The sequence below is a fragment of the Oncorhynchus mykiss genome, chromosome 25 (genome assembly GCF_057628025.1).
Source record: "Oncorhynchus mykiss isolate SJ-2025 chromosome 25, ASM5762802v1, whole genome shotgun sequence".
NCBI classification, from domain to species: domain Eukaryota; kingdom Metazoa; phylum Chordata; class Actinopteri; order Salmoniformes; family Salmonidae; genus Oncorhynchus; species Oncorhynchus mykiss.
Window position 1 is genome coordinate 83,072,217 of NC_143046.1, and position 21,339 is coordinate 83,093,555.

Genomic DNA, 21,339 nt, shown 5'->3' on the forward strand with positions numbered 1-21,339 from the left:
GTGGTCTAACAAGCATCTTTCTTGTTGATATCAAGCATCTTTCAGAATGAAATCAAGCTTGGGACTCATTTAAAAAATAATAATGAAATGTTACCCAATGTGACACAATCATGTGTCAATTCAGACAGTTATGTTTTCTCCTGATGCAGAATAATGTATTAGCCTACAGGTTTACTTCAGTATATTTTAATTAGTTAAACAGTATGGCCTATCCTTTGTTTGGCTCATGGTCTATCCTTTCAGTCATGTTTGTTTTGGGATTGACCTGGCTATTGTAGTTTAGGCTATATGCAGAAACAGGTGCACGTAGACCTAGGCCTTACTGCAGTAGGCTTTGCAGTTGCATGTACATTTAAATCTGAATGAATATAACTGTTAAAATTGAATTATTTATTGTATATCCCATCAACAAAACAGCATGCAATCCACCAGGTAAAATAATTGTTTAGTTCATCCACGATGTGTTTATTGACTGGTTTTGGTCACCACTTTCTTAATTTATCCATAAACCTATCCAACAATATCATTGTTTGTGCTGAAAGGGAACAAGACTATTAAGTCATAGACAGCCCTATACTTATTTTATCGATGCAAACGTATAAGATCAAGCAATGGAGCAATGCACGGAGCATGGGCAACAGTCAACTGAAGACTGTTGACTGGTGGGGTGACGCCGTATGTCTATAGTCGCATAACCAACGACGAGACGAGCGTGGGATCGGTCCCAATACTGCCGCTGCTGCCTGCCTCATTTGGAATAGCACGGAAAACCGTTCTTTTTTTCTCTGCGTCCTGAAGAGGCCAATTTCAGGGATAGTCCCATTTGGGCATTCTTGATCATCGGAAGGTTTTTACAGTGTCTAACAGACGACAGTACAGACTGCCATTAGCGGTAGCATCTCCAAAATAAGGTAAGAAGCATTTGTCTGCAGCAGACACAGTGAATGTTGTTGTTATGTTGTCATAGCATGTATTTTTCATTATTTTATATGATTGTCTAGAGACATAGGCTAATCATTTCCATTCACGATGTATCTCATAATGGGGTTATCCTGCCCTTAAAAACATTCGATTAATGAGATTTGGCGTTTTATTTGGGGGAGGAATTGTCACCTGCGCATCCATCATTAAAATGAATGCATAACGTTTTAAAAAACATCCTGAGTTAATTCATTATATTTAGAAAATAATATCAAAATCCTGTTTTTCTCGTTGTTCTATTCAAATTTCATGAGAATGACCAGACAATCGTGTAATTTTATGGGTTGATTGTCAGTTTTTGTCATATTTGAAGATTATGCGCATGGTGAAAAATGACACGTTAAATAGAGTGGTGTGATTTCAAGCGGGTTATCACTTACGAGGTTTAATTCCCTCACCACTGCGTCGTTTCTATCGGAATGCACTTGCATACCTCTCGCTCTCTCTCTCTGTCCGAGCAGACTCGTACCATGAACTGGATAACTGAAACGACATGTTCTATCTGAAAATAAATAGCCTATATCTATCCACATCACATGTTAGTTTCGCGCGTACATGTGAGGTGGACACCTATACCTTGTTAAATGTCTAACGACGTTAATCTTAGATGAACAAATAGACCGTAGGAGCCAAACCCATTTTCACCTTGCCCCTGATAATTTCTCTCTCCTATCTTCGCTCAATATGTTTCTCCTCAAGGTCATTCGATGCATAGTAGCCTAATGACTTAGGCTCATTTTATGTTATGTAACATCTAAATTATTTCAACACAAGCCTTTTGGTTGCATCATCTAAATATATGTCATTTTTTTAATGAAAAATATAGTTTGCCCAAAATGTTGGGTATGCAACATAGCCTATATTGCAAATAAGCCAAGCCCATGTCAATATACTGTGCCGGTGTATCGTGTAATGGTTATGTATGTCAGGGGTGTCAAACTCCTCCCATGGAGGCCCAACTGTATGCTGGTTTTTGTTTTTCCCTTTCAATGAAGCCCTAGACAACCAGGAGAGGGGATTTCCTCACTGAATTCTGACCTTAACACGTGGTTGTTGGTTCAAGCACAGTGCTCACTGACCATGACTACATGACAATATACCATATGCATATCCTACTGCATAGCCTACACCCAGTGCCATCAGTTATCCTGATCTCCCTCAATTGTCAATTTATAAATAGTCCCGAGTTAATTTGATTTGGATTATGTTTTCCAGGACAGGTCAGGATAACATCTGACATTTCGCATATAGGCTAAAATATGAACACCCAGATAGTTTACATTATATACTGTGGTCAACAGATTTGCAAGACAGGTGTCAGCAGCAGCTAATGTTAATCCAGGCTGTGAGAATTGCACGTTTTTATTATTGAAGAGGATCAGAGAGCAGCTCACCAGATGGGCTGATTCCCTTGTTTATTCATTAGTCAAAAGGCTTTATATGATCACCGAAGTACCAACGATAGCCTGTTGCCCATTCACCCTACGGGCTACACAATGACTTCATCTAATCCCTCCACTATGTGATGGATACCTTATCACTCACTCTGTTTCCATTAATGAATAGATTCCTCTGGAGGTTTCTACATCGAGGTTATTAAACATAAACTGCAATTAAAAGCCCAGGTGTATGTCCCAAATGGCACTCTGTTCCCTATATAGTGCACTAATTTTGAGCAGAGCCCTATAAAGGAAATACGGTGTCATTTGTGAAGCATCCCATGTGTCAGGCTACAGGTAATCATGGAGCCAAAATTGGCGTACGACAGTCTGTCACACAAGACTACAGGCTACAGGTAAAATGCAGACCGGTAACCTGATAGGTGATGATCGAACGCTTGATGAAGTGGTCGTGCTGACGGCAGTGCTCCTGTCCGACACTGTGTGATGTCAGGCCAGATGCGATGTGGTGCCAACAGATTTAGAGAACACAAATAGAACACTGGCGTCAGGCAGGGAAAGCATCTGTGCATGTCAAAATCAACCTCAATGAAATCAACCAAGCAATTCATTATTGTCGTTTTTTTGGTGTTGAATTTTTTACAAAAGGACTGTTTGACACAAAACAGGTTTGAGAGCAAAATTGTTGGTAAAACTTCATATGAAAACCCTCCCATCATAATACATTATAAGCATGTTTATAACATCTTATGCGCTATGCATAACCCACTATAATGCACAGCATACATTTGAATGTGTGATATGCTTTTTCTATAACCATGATAGAAACAAAGTAAAGGCATGTCTTACATACTGTGCTATATTGTACTACATGTTAGTAGAACAATACCTTGATGAAGGTTTATTGAGACCGAAACACTGGTCTATGATCTATTAAATGTGTGCTGGAGTTTCCTTTCTATTCAAAATAAATCCTTTCTGCACCACAGGCATCATGGGAAAACAGAACAGCAAGCTGACCCCTGAGGTGATGGAGGACCTGGTGAAGAGCACAGAGTTTAACGAACACGAGCTGAAGCAGTGGTACAAAGGCTTCCTCAAAGACTGCCCCAGTGGTAGACTGAACCTGGACGAGTTTCAACAACTCTATATCAAGGTGTGTATGAGGTGTGGTACACCCGATGCTGGAGAAATTATGTATATGATGTTATAGCTTCTAGCTAGGGAAATGATTGATATCCTGATTATATAATGTGATTGTAAGAAACCTTTGGGAAGCTAGAACAGACAGAATCAGGGTTTGACTTCTCTATATTAGAACTATACTGTTGTTCATGTTTTCCCCATCATATTAACCAATCATAATGCTAGTTAAAAATAGATGTTTTTAAATAGTTGGATATCACAGCTGTCTCTCAATAAATGTTACAACCCCGCAGTTCTTCCCGTACGGCGATGCGTCAAAGTTTGCACAGCACGCCTTCAGGACCTTCGACAAGAACAGCGACGGCACCATCGACTTCAGAGAGTTCATCTGTGCCCTGTCCATCACATCGCGTGGCAGCTTCGAGCAGAAACTCAACTGGGCCTTCAACATGTACGATCTGGATGGAGACGGCAAGATCACCCGGGTGGAGATGTTAGAGATCATCGAGGTAAGGAATAACACCGATGGCTGGCTTCCCGGACACAGATTACGCTGTTTTAGTCCACTACTAGGTTTTAATCCGTGTCCGGGAACCAGCCCTATATGTTTTTTCATTTACTTGTACCCATGAAGCTTATACTAGCTGTTTAAGTTGTTTATCCAGTTTTAATTAATCAGCAGTGCAGGTTATTTGAATGTATTCTACAAAGGCAAACATTGAGACAGAGGACGATCAAGTTTAGCCACCAGATAAATCAGGAGAACGTGTGTCCCTAGGGATAGCAGCAGGTAAGTGACCGTTGAGGGGGGTGGGATGTCCCTAGGGGGAGCAGCAGGTAAGGTAAGTGACCATTGAGGGAGGTTGGATATCCATAGGGTGACCAGCAGGTAAGGTAAGTGACCTTTGAGAGGGGTGGGATGTCCCTAGGGTGACCAGCAGGTAAGGTAAGTGACCTTTGAGGGGGTGGGATGTTCCTAGGGAGAGCAGCAGGTAAGGTAAGTGACCTTTGAGGGGGTGGGATGTCCCTAGGGTGAGCAGCAGGTAAGGTAAGTGACCGTTGAGAGGGGTGGGATGTTCCTAGGGGGAGCAGCAGGTAAGGTAAGTGACCGTTGAGAGGGGTGGGATGTCCCTAGGGGGAGCAGCAGGTAAGGTAAGTGACCTTTGAGGGGGTGGGATGTCCCTAGGGGGAGCAGTAGGTAAGGTAAGTGACCTTTGAGGGGGTGGGATGTCCCTAGGGTGAGCAGCAGGTAAGGTAAGTGACCGTTGAGAGGGGTGGGATGTTCCTAGGGGGAACAGCAGGTAAGGTAAGTGACCGTTGAGAGGGGTGGGATGTCCCTAGGGGGAGCAGCAGGTAAGGTAAGTGACCTTTGAGGGGGTGGGATGTCCCTAGGGTGACCAGCAGGTAAGGTAAGTGACCGTTGAGAGGGGTGGGATGTCCCTAGGGGGAGCAGCAGGTAAGGTAAGTGACCTTTGAGGGGGTGGGATGTCCCTAGGGGGAGCAGCAGGTAAGTGACCGTTGAGAGGGTGTGGGGAGAAAATGTCAATTGGGGGAGTAGGTTGCTGACTATTCAACAGCCTGATGGTCTGTGGGTAGAAACTATTGGCCAGTCTTCCAGTTTTTGCCATGATGCTCCTGTACTACCCGCATCTGAGTGATTGAAGCAGGGAGAACAGGGCGTGTCTTGGGTGGCTTGGGTCCCTGATGATCATCTTAGCTTTCCTGTGACACTTGGTGGTGTAGGTGTCCTGTAGGGCAGGAAGTGTGCACCCAAATGGTGCGTTCGGCTGCACGTATCAACCTCTGACGTGCATTGCTGTCTGGGGTGGTGGAATTGCCGTACCAGGCTGTGATGCAGACTGACAGTAATGCTCTCGATGCTGCTCCAGTAGAACACTGAGGGGCCTCGGGGATAGCATCCTGAGGTTGAAAAGTTGCTGTCATTTCTTCTTCCCCATGGTCTCCGAGTGGTTTGACCATTTCAGCTTCTAGATGTGTACGCAGAGGAATTTGAAGTTATTGACTGTCTCCGCGGCTGCCCTGTTGATGAGGATGGGAGTGTGTCCAGCCTGGTTCCACCTGAAGTCCACAGTCAGCTCCTTTGTTTTGCTAACGTTGAGGGAGAGGTTGTTTACCTGGTGCCACACTGTCAGAGTGCCTACCTCCTCCCTGTAGGCCGTATCGTTGTTGTTGGTAATCAGGCCTACTGCTGTCGTGTCATCAGCTAACTTGATGATGGAGATGGAACTGTGTGAGGCCAGTCAGTCGTGGGTATACAGGGAGTACAGGAGGGGACTGAGGACGCACCCTTGTGGGGCCCATGTGTTGAGAATCAGTGTAGAGGTGGTAATGTTGCCTACTTTCCCCACCTGGGGGCTGCCCATCAGCAAGTCCAGGACACAGTTGAATAAGGAGGAGTTCAGACCCAGAGCTGATTGTAATGAGCTTATAGAGCACTATGGTATTGAAGGCCGGGCCATACTCGATAAACAGCATCCTCACATACAGTGCATTTGGAAAGTATTCAGACCCCTTGACTTCTTCCACATTTTGTTCCATTACAGCCTTATTCTAAAATTGATTAAATAAATAAAAAATCCTTATCTACACATAATACCCCATAATGACAAAGCGAAAACAGGTTTAGACTTTTTGCAAATGTATAATTATTATTTTTTTTTACGTTATTTACATAGGATTTCAGACCTTTTGCTATGAGACTTTAAATTTAGCTCAGGTGCATCCTGTTTCCATTGATCAACCTTGAGATGTTTCTACAATTTGATTGGAGTCCACCTGTGGTAGATTTTATTGATTGGATACGATTTGGAAAGGCACACATCTGTCTATTTAAGGTCCTACTACAAAACCAAGCCATGATGTCAAAGGAATTGTCCGTAGAGCTCCGAGACAGGATTGTGTCGAGGCACAGATCTGGGGAAGGGTACCAAAAAAATGTCTTCAGCATTGAAAGTCCACAAGAACACAGTGGCCTCCATCATTCTTAAATGGAAGAAGTTTAGAACTAACAAGACTCTTCCTAGAGCTGGACACCCGGCGAAACTGAGCCATCGGGGCAGAAGGGCCTTGTTCAGAGAGGTGACCAAGATGGTCACTCTGTCAGAGCTCCAGCGTTCCTCTGTGGAGATGCGAGAACCTTTCAGACGGACAACCATCTCTGCAGCCCTCCGCCAATCAGGCCTTTATGGTAGTGGTCAGACGGAAGCCCCTCCTCAGTAGAAGACACATGACAGCCCACTCAGAGTTTGCCAAAAGGCACCTAAAGGACTCAGACCATGAGAAACAAGATTCTCTGATCTGATCAAACCAAGATTGAACTCTGCCTAAATGTCAAGTGTCACGTCTGGAGGAAACCTGGCACCAACCCTTTGGAAGCACGGTGGTGGCAGCATCATGCTGTGGGGATGTTTTTCAGCAGCAGGGACTGTGAGACATGTCAGGATCGAGGGAAAGATGAACGGAGCCTAGTACAGAGAGATCCTTGATGAAAACCTGTTCCAGAGTGCTCAGGAACTCAGACTGGACCAAAGCTTTACCTTCCAACAGGACAACAACCCTAAGCACACAGCCAAGACAACGCAGAAGTGGCTTCGGGACAAGTCTCTGAAAGTCCTTGAGTGGCCCAGCCAGAGCCCGGACTTGAACCCGATCGAACATCTATGGAGACCTGAAAGTAGCTGTGCAGCAACGCTCCCCATTCAACCTGACAGGGCTTGAGAGGATCTGCAGAGAAGAATGGGAAAAACTCCCCAAATACAGATGTGCCAGGCTTGTAGCGTCATACCCAAGAAGACTTGAGGCTGTAATCGCTGCCAAAGGTGCTTCAACAGAGTACAGAGTAAAGGGTCTGAATACTTATGTAAATGTGATTTCATTTAAAAAAAATGTTTTTAAACATTTGCACAAATGTCTAAAAACTTGTTTTTGCTTTGTAATTATGGGGTATTGTCTGTAGATTGGTGAGGGGAAAAAAACAATTGAATACATTTTAGAATAAGACTGTAACGTAAGAAAACATGGAAAAAGTCAAAGGGTCTGAATACATTCCCAATGCGCAGTATGCATTCCTTTTGTCCAGGTGGGTAAGGGCAGTGTGTTATGTTATATATATTTATATGTTACAGTGGGGAACATTGGTATATAAATTCAGAAGTATCAAGATTAAACTTTGAACATGTTAACGGATTAATAACCAAGACTGTGTGAAAATAGGTCTTTCTTGAATTCATTACACCCCTGTTCCTTTCTGTGGTATCGCCTCACCTAATCAACCCTGGTTGTCTATAGGCCATATACAAAATGGTGGGCACTGTGATCATGATGAAGATGAACGAGGATGGCCTGACACCGGAGCAACGGGTAGACAGGATCTTCAGCAAGATGGATAAGAATAACGATGACCAGATCTCATTGGATGAGTTCAAAGAGGCGGCCAAGAGTGATCCGTCCATCGTGCTCCTCTTGCAGTGTGATATGCAGAAGTGAGGAGGTGCTCGTCTGTATAAAACCAGACGTGCACACACTCTGCGGACAGGCAGCACATGTTTTAAATGTTTCATTAAGTTCTTCTTCTCAGCCTTTTCCACAGGAAAAAACAAATTATGCTTGGACTATTTTTCAATGAACTTGCTTCTTGTGGTTGTATGCATGAGAATGTCAAATAGCGGAATCATTTTTAATATATTACATTACACAGTGTCATGATACATTTATATTTTATCGAACCTGACCTGCCAATGTGAATTGTGCACAAGTAATCCTATTCCACTTACCCATTCACTTTTAGGCTAGCTTGTATATCAGTGAAGCGCTTATACATTGAATGATTCTGTTCCTGCAGTATTTAGATGATCCATGTCCACTTCTGCAGCTAGCTGCTAATGCTAATGCTTAACATGCTGGTAATGAACAATCATTCCTATGATCATTGTAACTTGTCTCTATAATACCCAAACGTCTTGAGCTCTTGGAAAAATAGAGGAGATCCTTGTTCTTAAGGTGTTCTGTTCAGACTGACTGGAACTGATGTGTAGGTTCTAATATTTGCATGCATGTGTTTTGTGTTCAGACTCTATACTCGAACCTCTTGTTAAATTGTTGCATCTGCAAGTGGGATATTCAAGGAAACCCCCCCTCCCTCCCTCACGAAAAGCGTTTTGTATTGTTGCATGGGATGTACAGTAGTGATTCACCGACCATTACATGATTAACCTTCTGTGGGCGGCTGCTGCCCTATAACGTATACATGTGGAATTAATGTGACACTTGAGTTCTTGAAAAACAGATAATATGGGCCCTGGTTGTAACCTCTCACACACACAAAAGATGTATCTGAAAATTTAGTATTGAATTTAAAGCACAGCAGTAATTGAAAAACTAGAGAATAAATCTGCTGCTGATAATATACTACCCACTGGGCAGAAACTGGTTGAATCAATGTTATTTCCACATTAAAAAAAAAGATAATCCATTTTTTTTTTTTTTTACCCAACTTTGAACCTAAATCCAATGACATGGTGACATTTGTTGTTGATTTCACGTTAGTTGACAACTCAACCAAATGTAAATCAAAACTAGACGTTGAAATGACGTCTGTGCCCAGTGGTTATCCATTATATTATTCTGTTGCTATCAATCAAAATCAATCAATCAATCACCAGGCCAATAATAATCTATCTTCAATACCAGTCACCCATCTTAGCATTGCTGGATACATTATACGCCAGAACATCCTAATAGGTTGGATTTCTCAGCCTGTACGTTTGCCAACTATTTACAATACAAAGTTAGGTCATACATATCACTTTGTTTACCGTGTCTGGGCGTCTGGAGCTTGTAAATGAAGCGCTTATTTCCAGAGCAGAAAAGCCTTACATGAGTTTACCGGACATACTGCATTACTACCGACGGTACTTTTATATTAACATTTTAAAAATTATCAAAAGGTTTCATCTTCTAATCGCAATCTACGTTTACAATGGTCTTTAAAAGACGCCGAATCCTCCACGAGATACAGGTGCTAGGATGAAAACATAGCTTCTGAAACTAAAGGTTGTAGTCCTGTGTCAAATGTACACCTATATGGATTACAGATATTGTGAAAATGTAGTTTTTATTGAACATAACCAGACTGATTTACCACTTGGAAGCTATGCAGGCATGTACTGGCAGACAGTCCACTTACTGTACCAATGGAATCTGGCCCTGTTTTCCATAGTTCTGGATACAGCATCATGTGGACTTGAATGCTCATAGCTGTTTATTATCATTAGTCTATATTATTACTACATCAGGGTGATCCTAACTCCATGGCGACAATCTTTGTCAAGTAAATGTTTATACTAAATTTGAAAAATCCAATTAAAAAAAAAAAAAGATAAGTGTATTTTGTTACCTTTGTTCTTTTTTTGCATGTTGCATGTGTTGCACCCAAAATGACATGGTTCCATTCTTTATGTAGTACTAAAGAAACTCAATCAAATAAACATCTATGGGCTTTTACAAAAGGCATGGTCTGGTAAGTGTGATTCTATTTATTATCCAGGCCATCAAGAATGGTACATATTTTCTTGCTTATCCAACATTTTTTTTAAAATTATGCTGTTTAGCAACCTGTTAGGTTCCAAACATATGCATTTTGTTGTTGTTGTTCCGAGGTGAATTATTGACCTTTCAAGATTCTCTAATTTAAAGATACAGGTATTTCCATTTGTTTATTTTTCCCCAATGTCTGTAATATGATGTATTACAACCAATGACAGTTGGATCAGCTAATATTTGTTAATCCATTTTATTGTAACAATGTAACAAGAATTAACATATAAATTAGGTTAGAAAATATTGGATGCGTAAAACATCTTTCAGTTGACAGTAGTTTAAAGCACATCATCAGCATTCAAATAGTTTTAAAAACAAATACAGTAACCTAAACATATTACAGTTAAATCAATAGCAGGGTCGGGCAAATTGTTTATGAACAAGGAATGAAACAAAACATAATTCCCAATGTATCAAAATTATACAGTGTCTTACTAACTGTAATCAAAGTCAAAAGATATCTACATCTAGTGTACACATACAGTAAGCTGAAAAAAGTAAAACAAAATCAGCCAAAAACAAATTTACAGAATTTAAATTACAAGCAAATAAAGATGCACTATGCAAAAATCGCTCTCCATTTCCTGGTTGCTAAAATTTGAATAGTCGACTAATTTCAGTTCATGTAACAAAACAAGCAAGTATAGTGTAGAGAATCATTGTACCATCTAAACCGCTGTGAAATATATTTTCCGTAAACAAAAATATAGTATTTTCAGCTGTTTGAAGCTGGTGTACAAAACCCAAAGTAAAAGAGACTAAATTTAAGAACGGGAAGCATAGACATAGCGCACATAGAACAGATCTGCCACTTCTTAGACTTGCTTTCAACGAGAACTATAACACACATTTCTAAGCAAATTTGGTTGGGTCACACTCAAAAAGTTACATATTGCAGCTTTAATATTTAGAAAATGTGAAATATGCATAGAGATATGTGAAAGTAACGGTGTTGACAATACAACAAAGATGTATCCACACAGCCACTATGAAAGTATATAGGCCTACATACTGTGTCATAAGGGGAATTCTTCATAATTCATCCGTCTGCATGGCGCACAACAATAAAGCAGACTCTTAAGTCTCCCAGAGAGGCTTACGTATTCACTCCTAGCAAAAATGTATAGAATGTGTTTAAAAATCCCACACTGTTCGAATGGCTTGTTCGGCATGACGATGGCCTAATCCACCATCTATCAGGGTTGGGGTCAACTCCATTTCAATTCCAGTAAATTCAGGAAGTTCAAATTGGAATTTGGTTTACTAACCAAATTGACCCCAGCACTGACATCTAATCATCTACCCCAGGTCTTCATCTCCTGTATATCCTCCTGTCCTCTCTGGATCCTGCAGCTGGTGTATCTTGATGTGGTCACTTTTTGGCAAATTGCTGAAAGAAAAAAAGTGAGAGAATCCCCCAACAACACACCTTTAATGTTCTGTGTCAGATCAATAAGGGATAAGGGCAATATACACAATATAAGGGCAATATACACAATATAAGGGCAATATACACAATATAAGGGCAATATACACAATATAAGGGCAATATACACTGTCCTCCTCCTACCTGGTAGATAGGGGGGTGATGAAGAAGAACTGACGAAGGTGCTGCCGTTCTGACAGCTCCAGGAGGAGATCCAGTGAGATACGACGATTGTGCATGTCCTTTGAAAAACAAGTTGGAGACCATTTTTTTTACCAGCGTTGATTCAGTAAGACCTACTATTTTACTATTTTGTTGGGATCCCCAATTAGCCGCTGTCAAAACAGAGGCTACTCTTCCTGGGGTCATAAGAGGATATAAAAACAAGTAAAATATACTGAACAAAAATATGAATGCAACATGCAACAATTTCAAAGATTTTACTGAGTTACAGTTCATTCTAGACGATTCTGTGCTTCCAACTTTGTGGCAACCGTTTGAGGAAAGCCCTTTTCAGCTGTCCACAAAGGGAGGTCCATACAGAAATAGCTTGCCGAGATCGGTGTGGAAGAACTTGACTGGCCTGCACAGCGCCCTGACCTCAACTCCATTACCTTTGGGATGAACTGGAATGCAGATTGCGAGCCAGGCCTAATCACCCAATATCAGTGCCCGACCTTACTAATACCTGTGACTGAATAGAAGCTATTCTTTGCAGCAATGTTCCAACATCTAGTGGAAAGCCTTCCCAGAAGACTGGAGGCTGTTATAGCAGCAAAGGGGGGGACCAACGCCAAATTATTGCCCATGATTTTGGAATAAGACTTTTGACGAGCAGGTGTTCATACACTTTTGGTCATGTAATGTCCCCCCCCCCCCAAAAAAAGAAGGGGCCTCAGGATCTCGTCAAGGTATTTTTTGTGCATTCAAATTGCGATCAATAAAATGAAAATGTGCTCGTTGTCCGTAGTTTATGCCTGCCCATACCATAACCCTACGGGGCACTCTGTTCACAATGTTGACATCAGCAAACCGCTCACTCACACAACGTCATAGACATGAAATGCGGTTGTGAGGCTGGTTGGACATAAAGCCAAATTCTCTAAAACGACGTCGGAGGCGGCTTAAGGAAGATTAACAAACATTCAATTATCTGGCAACAGCTCTCGTGGACATTCCTTCAGTCAGCCTGCCAATTGCACACTCCCTCAAAACTTCAGACATCTGTGGCATTGTGTTGTGACAAAACTGCACATTTTAGAATGCCTTTTATTGTCCCCAGCACAAGGTGCACCCATGCAATGACCATGCTGTTTATTCAGCTTCTTGATATACCACACCTGTCAGGTGGATGAATTATTTTGGTAAAGAAGAAATGCTCACTAACAGGGATGTAAACAAATGTGGCATGGTGACTGGAGGAATGCCCACCAGAGCTGTTGCCAGTGAATTTAAATGTTTATTTCTCTACCATAAGCCACCTCCAAAGTTGTTTTAGAAAATTTGGCAGTACGGCCAAACGGCCTCACAACTGCAGACCACAAGCAAGTATGCCAGCCCAGGACCTCTACTAGAGGTCGACCGATTAATCGGAATGATTTATGATTAATTAGGGCAGATTTCAAGTTTTCATAACAATCGGTTATCGTCATTTTTGGATACCGATTATGGCTGATTACATTGCACTCCACGAGGAGACTGCGTGGCAGGCTGACTACCCGTTACACGAGTGCAGCAAGGAGCCAAGGTAAGGTGCTAGCTAGCATTAGCTGTATCTTATAAAAAACAATATTAACATAATCACTAGTTAACTACACATGGTTGATGATATTACTAGTTTATCTATCTTGTCCTGCGTTGCATATAATCGATGTAGTGCCTGTTAATTTATCATCAAATCACAGCCTATTTCGCCAAACAGGTGATGATTTAACAAGAGCATTCGCAAAAAAAAAGCACAGTCGTTGCACCAATGTGTACCTAACCATAAACACCAATGTGTACCTAACCATAAACATCAATGCCTTTCTTAAAATCAATACACAAGTATATCTTTTTAAACCTGCATATTTAGTTAATATTGCCTGCTAACCTGAATTTCTTTGAACTAGGGAAATTGTGTCACTTCTCTTGCGTTATGTGCAAGCAGTCAGGCTATATGCAGCAGTTTGGGCTGCCTTGCTCGTTGCGAACTGTGTGAAGACCATTTCTTCCTAACAAAGATGGTAATTAATTTGACAGAATTGTACATAATTATGACGTAACATTGAAGGTTGTGCAATGTAACAGCAATATTTAGACTTGGTTCTATATTTCACTGAAAGAAAAAATTGCATTTTATTGATGACAATTTGAATGCACAGAGATACCGTGACGCGATCCTGAGGCCCATTGTCGTGACATTCATTCGCCACCATCACCATGATAATGCACTGCCCCGTGTCGCAAGGATCTGTACACAATACCTGGAAACCGAAAATGTCCCAGTTCTTCCATGGCCTGCATACTCACCAGATACGTTACCCAATGAGAATGCTTGGGATGGTCTGGATCGATGTATACGACAGCATGTTCCAGTTCCCGCCCATAACCAGCAACTTCTCACAGCCATTGAAGAGGATTGTGACAACATTCCACAATTCTCTTCAATGGCTGTGCAAACAGCCTGATCAACTCTATGTGAAGGAGATGTGTCGTGCTGCATGAGGCAAATGGGTGGTCACACCAGATACGGACTGGTTTTCTGATCCACACCCCTACCTTTTTTTTGTTAAGGTATCTGTGACCAACAGATGCATATCTGTATTCTCAGTCATGTGGAATCCATAGATTAGGGCCTAATGAATTTCACTTGACTGATTTCCTTATATGAAATGTAACTCAGTAAAATATTTTAAAATTGTTGCATGTTAAGTTTAGATTTTTGTTCAGTGTATTACATTAAGGTACTTAGTTGTAACCCAGAAATGATTTCATATGAATAAAAAAGATGACTGCATTGGGTCTTTAAATTAGTCATAGAAGTTGTAATCTTCAACGATTTCAAAATGTCTCATCAGCACGTCAGCTCAAACTAAGGTCTTGGAGATGAGCATTAACTTTGATTAAATACTATTTTACAAACTATGTGAATCCAGGTGTGTAAATAACAAGCATGTAGGTCTGTCTTACCATGTAGGTCTGTCTTACCATGCAGGTCTGTCTTACCATGCAGGTCTGTCTTACCATGCAGGTCTGTCTTACCATGCAGGTCTGTCTTACCATGCAGGTCTGTCTTACCATGCAGGTCTGTCTTACCATGCAGGTCTGTCTTACCATGTAGACGTCAAACTCGTCCAGGCACCTGAAGGGGGACTCAGTGATCTCCCAGAGGGAGAGGATAAAACACACTGTAGAGAAGGATCTCTCTCCTCCAGACAGAGACCGCATGTCACTCATACTGTCGTTCTCGCGGCCTGGCGGCTTCACCTGTACACACAGGCCCAGGAGGTTAGAGAGGACAGACAGACAACAGGACACATTGAGTTGGGGTTCACACCTGTAGCATGAGTGTCTAGTTAGTTTGATCAGGTTGTTGTTATGTGGGTCCAGTTGTCTGTAAATACTGATTATTTAATGCCAACTTAAACTCAGTCCTCTTGAATGCCAAACACATTCCTGCAAAAAGCTAAATAAATGAACTGAACAATTATTATGAAAATGTATTTGTCAAATTGATTCTGACGAATACAGATACTTTATTTTATGTAAAAGCTACGGAGGCCATTTGAAAACTATGAGGATTAGCACACATACCGAGATGGACAGCGTCTCACTGTTGTGATCAAACATCATGGACCCGCAGCAATTCATCTTTATCAGGAAATTATTAAAGTATAACTTGCATCTCACAGAGAGGGACCTAGGTACATAAAAGTCAAGAGTGTGGGAATAGTCAACATACGGTATTCGACAATCAGTATTACTAGGGCGAGTTGTGTACTAAAAGGGACAGTCGTGTTCTAAAAAGCATGCTCAATGGAGATCATCCATTTGTACAGGCTTAAGCTTAATCTGTATCTGGGAAATGAGCCATAGAGTATTATTTTGGGGGGTTTAGAGCGGTTTAAATAAATAACAACAGTCATGAGCATTTTTAAAGTGGAATTGTCCTTTATGAAATGCGTCAAATGATCACGAATTACCTGCGCATTATTTTGTACCGGGTCTGCCTGTCGGACATTATGTTGTCAAGACGATCTATGAACTTCTTCAGATCTCTCACTTGGTTTGATTTGTCCCTGTAGTTAGCCAGGGCCTCTGCATACTCTCTGGTGAGGAGAAAGATAGTTGAAGTCGGAAGTTTACATACTTACTTTGGAGTCATTAAAACTATTTTTTCAACCTCTCCACAAATTTCTTTTTAAGAAACTATAGTTTTGGCAAGTCGGTTAGGACATCTACTTTGTGCATGACACAAGTAATTCTTCCAACAATTGTTTACAGACAGATTTGTTCACTTACAATTCACTGTATCACAATTCCAGTGGGTCAGAAGTTTACATACACTAAGTTGACTGTGCCTTTAAACAGCCTGGAAAATACCAGATAATGTCATGGCTTTAGAAGCTTCTGATAGGCTAATTGACATAATTTGAGTCAATTGGAGGTGTACCTGTTGATGTATTTCAAGGCCTACCTTCGAACTCAGTGCCTCTTAGCTTCACATCATGGGAAAATCAAAAGAAATCAGCCAAGACCTCAGAAAAAAAATTGGAGACCTCCACAAGTCTGGTTCATCCTTGGGAGCAATTTCCAAACGCCTGAAGGTACCACGTTCATCTGTACAAAAGTATAAACACCATGGGACCATGCAGCTGTCATACCACACAGGAAGGAGACGCGTTCTGTCTCCTAGAGATGAACGTACTTTGGTGCGAAAAGTGCAAATCAATCCCAGAACAACAGCAAAGAACCGTGAGAAGATGCTGGAGGAAACAGGTACAAAATTATCTATATCCACAGTAAAACGAGTCCTATAACCTGAAAGGCCACTCAGCAAGGAAGAAGCCACTGCTCCAAATCCGCCATAGACTGCACATGGGGACAAAGATCTAACTTTTTGGAGAAATGTTCTCTGGTCTGATGAAACAGAAATAGAACTGTTTGTCCATAATGACCATCATTATGTTTGGAGAAAAAAGTGGGAGGCTTGCAAGCCGAAGAACACCATCCCAACCGTGAAGCACAGGGGTGGCAGCATCATGTTGTGGGGGTGCTTTGCTGCAGGAGGGACTGGTGCACTTCACAAAATAGATGGCATCATGAGGCCGGAAAATTATGTGGATATATTGACGCAACATCAAGACATCAGTCAGTAAGTTAAAGCTTGGACGCAAATGGGTCTTCCAAATGGACATTGACCCCAAGCAAAGTTGTGCCAAAATGGCTTAAGGACAACAAATTCAAGGTATTGGAGTGGCCATCACAAAGCCTCAATTCCATAGAAAATGAAGAAAGAGTGTGCGAGCAAGGAGGCCGACAAACCTGACTCAGTTACACCAGCTCTGTCAGGAGGAATGGGACAAAATTCACCCAACTTATTGTGGGAAGCTTGTGGAAGGCTACCCGAAACATTTGACCCAAGTTAAACAATTTAAAGGCAATGCTACCAAATACTAATTGAGTGTATGTAAACTTCTGACCCACTGGGAATATGATGAAAGAAATAAAAGCTGAAATAAATCTCTACTATTATTTCACATTCTTAAAATAAAGTGGTGATCCTAACTGACCTAAGACAGGGAATTTTTACTAGGATTAAATGTCACGAATTGTGAAAAACTGAGTTTAAATGTATTTGGCTAAAGTGTATGTGAACTTCCCACTTCAATTGTATATACAAAAGCCTTGAAAAGTAATATTTCCAAAATGCATTGACACAGTAGTTATAGCATGTTATAGCAGGCAGAAATGTCTTCTAACATCACAATCTCCATTACTAAAATCTTGCCTAATTTGGTGTTTACCTAATCTGTCCACGAGAGAGGAAACATTACAAGACGACAGACAGTTAAATGAGCAATGTTTTATGAAATAATCATGCCGTTTGGATATGTACTGATGGAGTACCCTACCTAACCACCTGCTCGTGGTCTCCATGGCTACTCTCCTGAACGCTGATCTTCCTCCGTAACCTCGTGATCTCCACATCAATACTCCTGGCGCTGCGATCTACCTGTTGGCGCTCTGGGCTGATCTCTTTGGCTTTGGCCACAAATTCCTGTCAACAGTTTATAAACAGATTAACAACTGCCATTTACAGTATGTTCATTTCACCCAATTTGGCCCCATCATTGTTTTTTTATTTAGCAAAATAACATGCAGGATAACATGCAATTTAAATTCATCTTATATAATTCACCAATAAATATCCATATATGGGTTGATTTGTGTTTTTTGAGGTCGGTTCTGTTTCGGTTAGATTATTTGGGTTGAATGCTGTAACACAGAATAAAACAACAAAAGTCCCATGATGGTAGTGACTGTCCATTACTGCTTATTACTTATTAACCATCATTTATTCACATTACTTTAATTAAATATTTCAGTTGTGTATATTAGGCAACATTTGTTTTATGACTATTATTTAATTCCAAGCATAATTTTATGACTGCTGAAGACCAGCTATCAATCACTTAGATAATGTATTTTCAGGTAGTGATATGCTAAGCAACTGCTCTCTAGAACTGCTCTCTAGATCCCCTCACAATCACAAAATGTCGCTAAGCAACAGCTGCTCTCTATGTCCCCCCATGATCACAATACGTCACTAAGCAACAGCTGCTCTCTAGATCCCATTACATCACGATACGTCGCTAAGCAACAGCTGCTCTCTATATCACATCACGATGAGTCGCTAAGCAACAGCTGCTCTCTATATCACCTCACGATCAAAATGCATCGCTAAGCTACAGCTGCTCTCTATATCACCTCACGATCAAAATGCATCGCTAAGCTACAGCTGCTCTCTATATCACCTCACGATCAAAATGCATCGCTAAGCTACAGCTGCGCTCTATATCACCTCACGATCAAAATGCATCGCTAAGCTACAGCTGCTCTCTATATCACCTCACGATCAAAATGCATCGCTAAGCTACAGCTGCTCTCTATATCACCTCACGATCAAAATACATCGCTAAGCTACAGCTGCTCTCTATATCACCTCACGATCACAATACGTTGCTAAGCTACAGCTGCTCTCTATATTACCTCACGATCACAATACGTTGCTAAGCAACAGCTACTCTCTATATCACCTCACGAGCAAAATGCATCGCTAAGCTACAGCTGCTCTCTATATCACCTCACGATCACAATACGTTGCTAAGCAACAGCTACTCTCTATATCACCTCACGATCAAAATACATCGCTAAGCTACAGCTGCTCTCTATATCACCTCACGATCAAAATGCATCGCTAAGCTACAGCTGCTCTCTATATCACCTCACGATCAAAATGCATCGCTAAGCTACAGCTGCTCTCTATATCACCTCACGATCAAAATGCATCGCTAAGCTACAGCTGCTCTCTATATCACCTCACGATCAAAATGCATCGCTAAGCTACAGCTGCTCTCTATATCACCTCACGATCACAATACGTTGCTAAGCTACAGCTACTCTCTATATCACCTCACGATTACAATACGGTAAAATATACTATATGGAATTCAAATAATTGAACCGACGTTGGTTAATTAGTTGTTTAAAAAAAAAACATTTTGGTTAATCGCTCAGCACTAGGGTTGATTCCAACATTGGGACAAATATTATCGCTTACTGTGACCTCCTCTTCTTTCAGAGCCAGATCACTCCTCATAGCCTGCATGTTGTCCTGATGATCCTTGAATTTCTTCTCTAAGATCTTCAGGCTTCGTTCCAGTTTACTGCACTGTGCTTCAGCCTTACCCTGTTCCTCCTGATCAGTCAAGAACAAAACAATAACACACAAAGCACAACGTCATCACAAACAGTTTTGTGTTTGTACCAAATAACTCACATTTCATTAGGTACCATTTCAACTATTAAAGTTACTCTGTATAAAAGTGTCTGTCAAGTGGCATTATTAAGCTCTGTCATCTTTACAGCATCAGGAACTCCAAACATGTCTACAGTACCTTCAGTGGCTCTGTCTCCTCAGCCAGCTGTTCTATCCTGTTTCTCACGTCAACATACTGGCAATCAACTTCCTTGGCAGTTCTCTTATGCTCGTCCAGCTCCTCCTTCGCTTCCTCCACAGTTTTCTTCTCACCGTCGATTCTCTGCTGGTTCTCTTGAGCCACTTCTTCCTGTAGCATTTGATCAAGTTAAACGTTTAAATGAAATGCACCGTGTTAACACTTCAATCAATCCCAACCAACATAGATCATCTCTACAGGAAATCATGGCATCATTTGGAATCATGGATAAATAAAAGTTATTTTTTTACCAAAGTGCTGATGTCATCAGTCTGTTCCTCCTCAACATTCTCCAGCTCGGTCACACCGGCCTTGACCTGATTCACTGTGGCCTGGATGCAAATATACAGGTAGACTGTTACACAGCATGCATGTCCTACGTAACATATTCAACAACAGATCGCACCCTGCATTAATATACAGGACATTTGTCAATATCTTTCAGATACATCTACAGCAATGCTTACGTTTACAACACCACCAGGCTTTTTCAGAGTAGTGATGGTGCAATGCATCGGACTGCTGTCAGTTCAATGTGTCAATGTTTTCATTGCTATTCAAATTAACAATTGGGGAAGAAAACTGAGCAGTGACAAACACATTATAAACACAGTTCATCATATTACCAGAGTCTTTTTCAGAGTCATGATTGTGCTGTGTAGTTTGGCCTCCATGCGCTGGATGTCCTCATTGACTGAGCTCAGGTGAAGCTGAAACCGGGAGAGCTGGGCCTTGTAGTTCTCCAGCTCTGACTCCACCATGCTGTGCAATGACAAAGAACAATAAAAGTACAAATCAATACAATGCTCAAGGACAGTACCATCTCATGAGATGAAGGCGGCAGGTAGCCTGGCAGTTTAAGAGGCTTGCCAGTTCAAATCCCGGATCTGACTGGAAAAATCTGAGTGAGTGGGCGGGGGGAGGGGGAACGTGAGCTGGCAACCGAAAGGTTGCTGGTATCAAATCCTTGATGCCATTGCCTGCTATTGTGCCCTCGAGCAAGGCACTTAACCCCCCAAAACAACTGCTCCCCGGGCGCCCAGTGTGGCAGCCCCCCATAACTCTCCTAACCCTGTATATGTAAATATTAGGGCTGACACCATTTAGTCGACAGGTCGGTTGTAATAAATTAATTGTGCCCCTTTTTTTATTTTTTAACATGGTGCACAAGACACCTGTCTGATTCATGCCTGTCTCAGTGGACTGTTACATGGCGGAGGCCACAGGTATGGCACATTCCATCACTCTAAAACATGCGATAGTGAAATGGTTAAATCGTGTCAAAAATAATGGTGGAACACTAACACATTTAATATAATTTAATAACAAATACGCATTCTACCGCGTTGTATATGGTCACTGTCCAAGGTTCTGAAACATGATAGTCAGCGCACTGTAGAATTGGCACCTTCCCCTATGTTGCTATTGTGCAAAATAGCAAAATTACCCAGCATATTGGGATTGAGAACAATGCTACGGAGGCAGCAGCAGAGATGAGGAAACAGCCCTTGCCTTAGCCTAAATATCCAAGAAAATTGAGGAGAGA

The 21,339-nt window shown here is 41.5% G+C and overlaps 2 protein-coding genes across 5 annotated transcripts in view; one reads left to right on the forward strand and one right to left on the reverse strand.

Annotated features, from left to right (window-relative positions):
- The first annotated feature begins 122 nt into the window (after positions 1-122).
- vsnl1b (visinin-like 1b) lies at positions 123-10,056 on the forward strand. Its single transcript, XM_021585340.3, has 4 exons — positions 123-911; positions 3,371-3,537; positions 3,821-4,036; positions 7,836-10,056. Exons 2-4 carry the CDS (start codon positions 3,376-3,378, stop codon positions 8,031-8,033), a joined length of 576 nt encoding a protein of 191 aa, XP_021441015.1. The 5' UTR covers positions 123-911; positions 3,371-3,375; the 3' UTR covers positions 8,034-10,056.
- A 266-nt stretch (positions 10,057-10,322) lies between these two features.
- The window catches only part of LOC110505870 (structural maintenance of chromosomes 6), a 31,063-nt gene continuing 20,046 nt past the window's right edge, over positions 10,323-21,339 (reverse strand). For all 4 annotated transcript variants that reach the window (XM_036962385.2, XM_090221305.1, XM_036962386.2 and 1 more), the window contains exons 18-27: positions 20,420-20,555; positions 20,045-20,125; positions 19,734-19,904; positions 19,397-19,534; positions 17,688-17,833; positions 15,756-15,881; positions 15,367-15,472; positions 14,887-15,039; positions 11,716-11,813; positions 10,323-11,535 (exon numbers count right to left, since the gene is read on the reverse strand). In XM_036962385.2, the coding sequence (XP_036818280.2) occupies positions 11,445-11,535; positions 11,716-11,813; positions 14,887-15,039; positions 15,367-15,472; positions 15,756-15,881; positions 17,688-17,833; positions 19,397-19,534; positions 19,734-19,904; positions 20,045-20,125; positions 20,420-20,555 (1,246 nt within the window). In that variant the 3' untranslated portion in view covers positions 10,323-11,444. The remainder of the gene's footprint in view (positions 11,536-11,715; positions 11,814-14,886; positions 15,040-15,366; positions 15,473-15,755; positions 15,882-17,687; positions 17,834-19,396; positions 19,535-19,733; positions 19,905-20,044; positions 20,126-20,419; positions 20,556-21,339) is intronic.

Excerpts from the sequence above, each read along its gene's own strand:
- vsnl1b (XM_021585340.3), top strand. The coding sequence starts at position 3,376 with ATGGGAAAACAGAACAGCAAGCTGACCCCTGAGGTGATGGAGGACCTG. Across the intron at positions 3,538-3,820 it reads TTCAACAACTCTATATCAAG|TTCTTCCCGTACGGCGATGC; the intron begins GTGTGTATGAGG and ends ACAACCCCGCAG. Across the intron at positions 4,037-7,835 it reads AGATGTTAGAGATCATCGAG|GCCATATACAAAATGGTGGG; the intron begins GTAAGGAATAAC and ends GGTTGTCTATAG.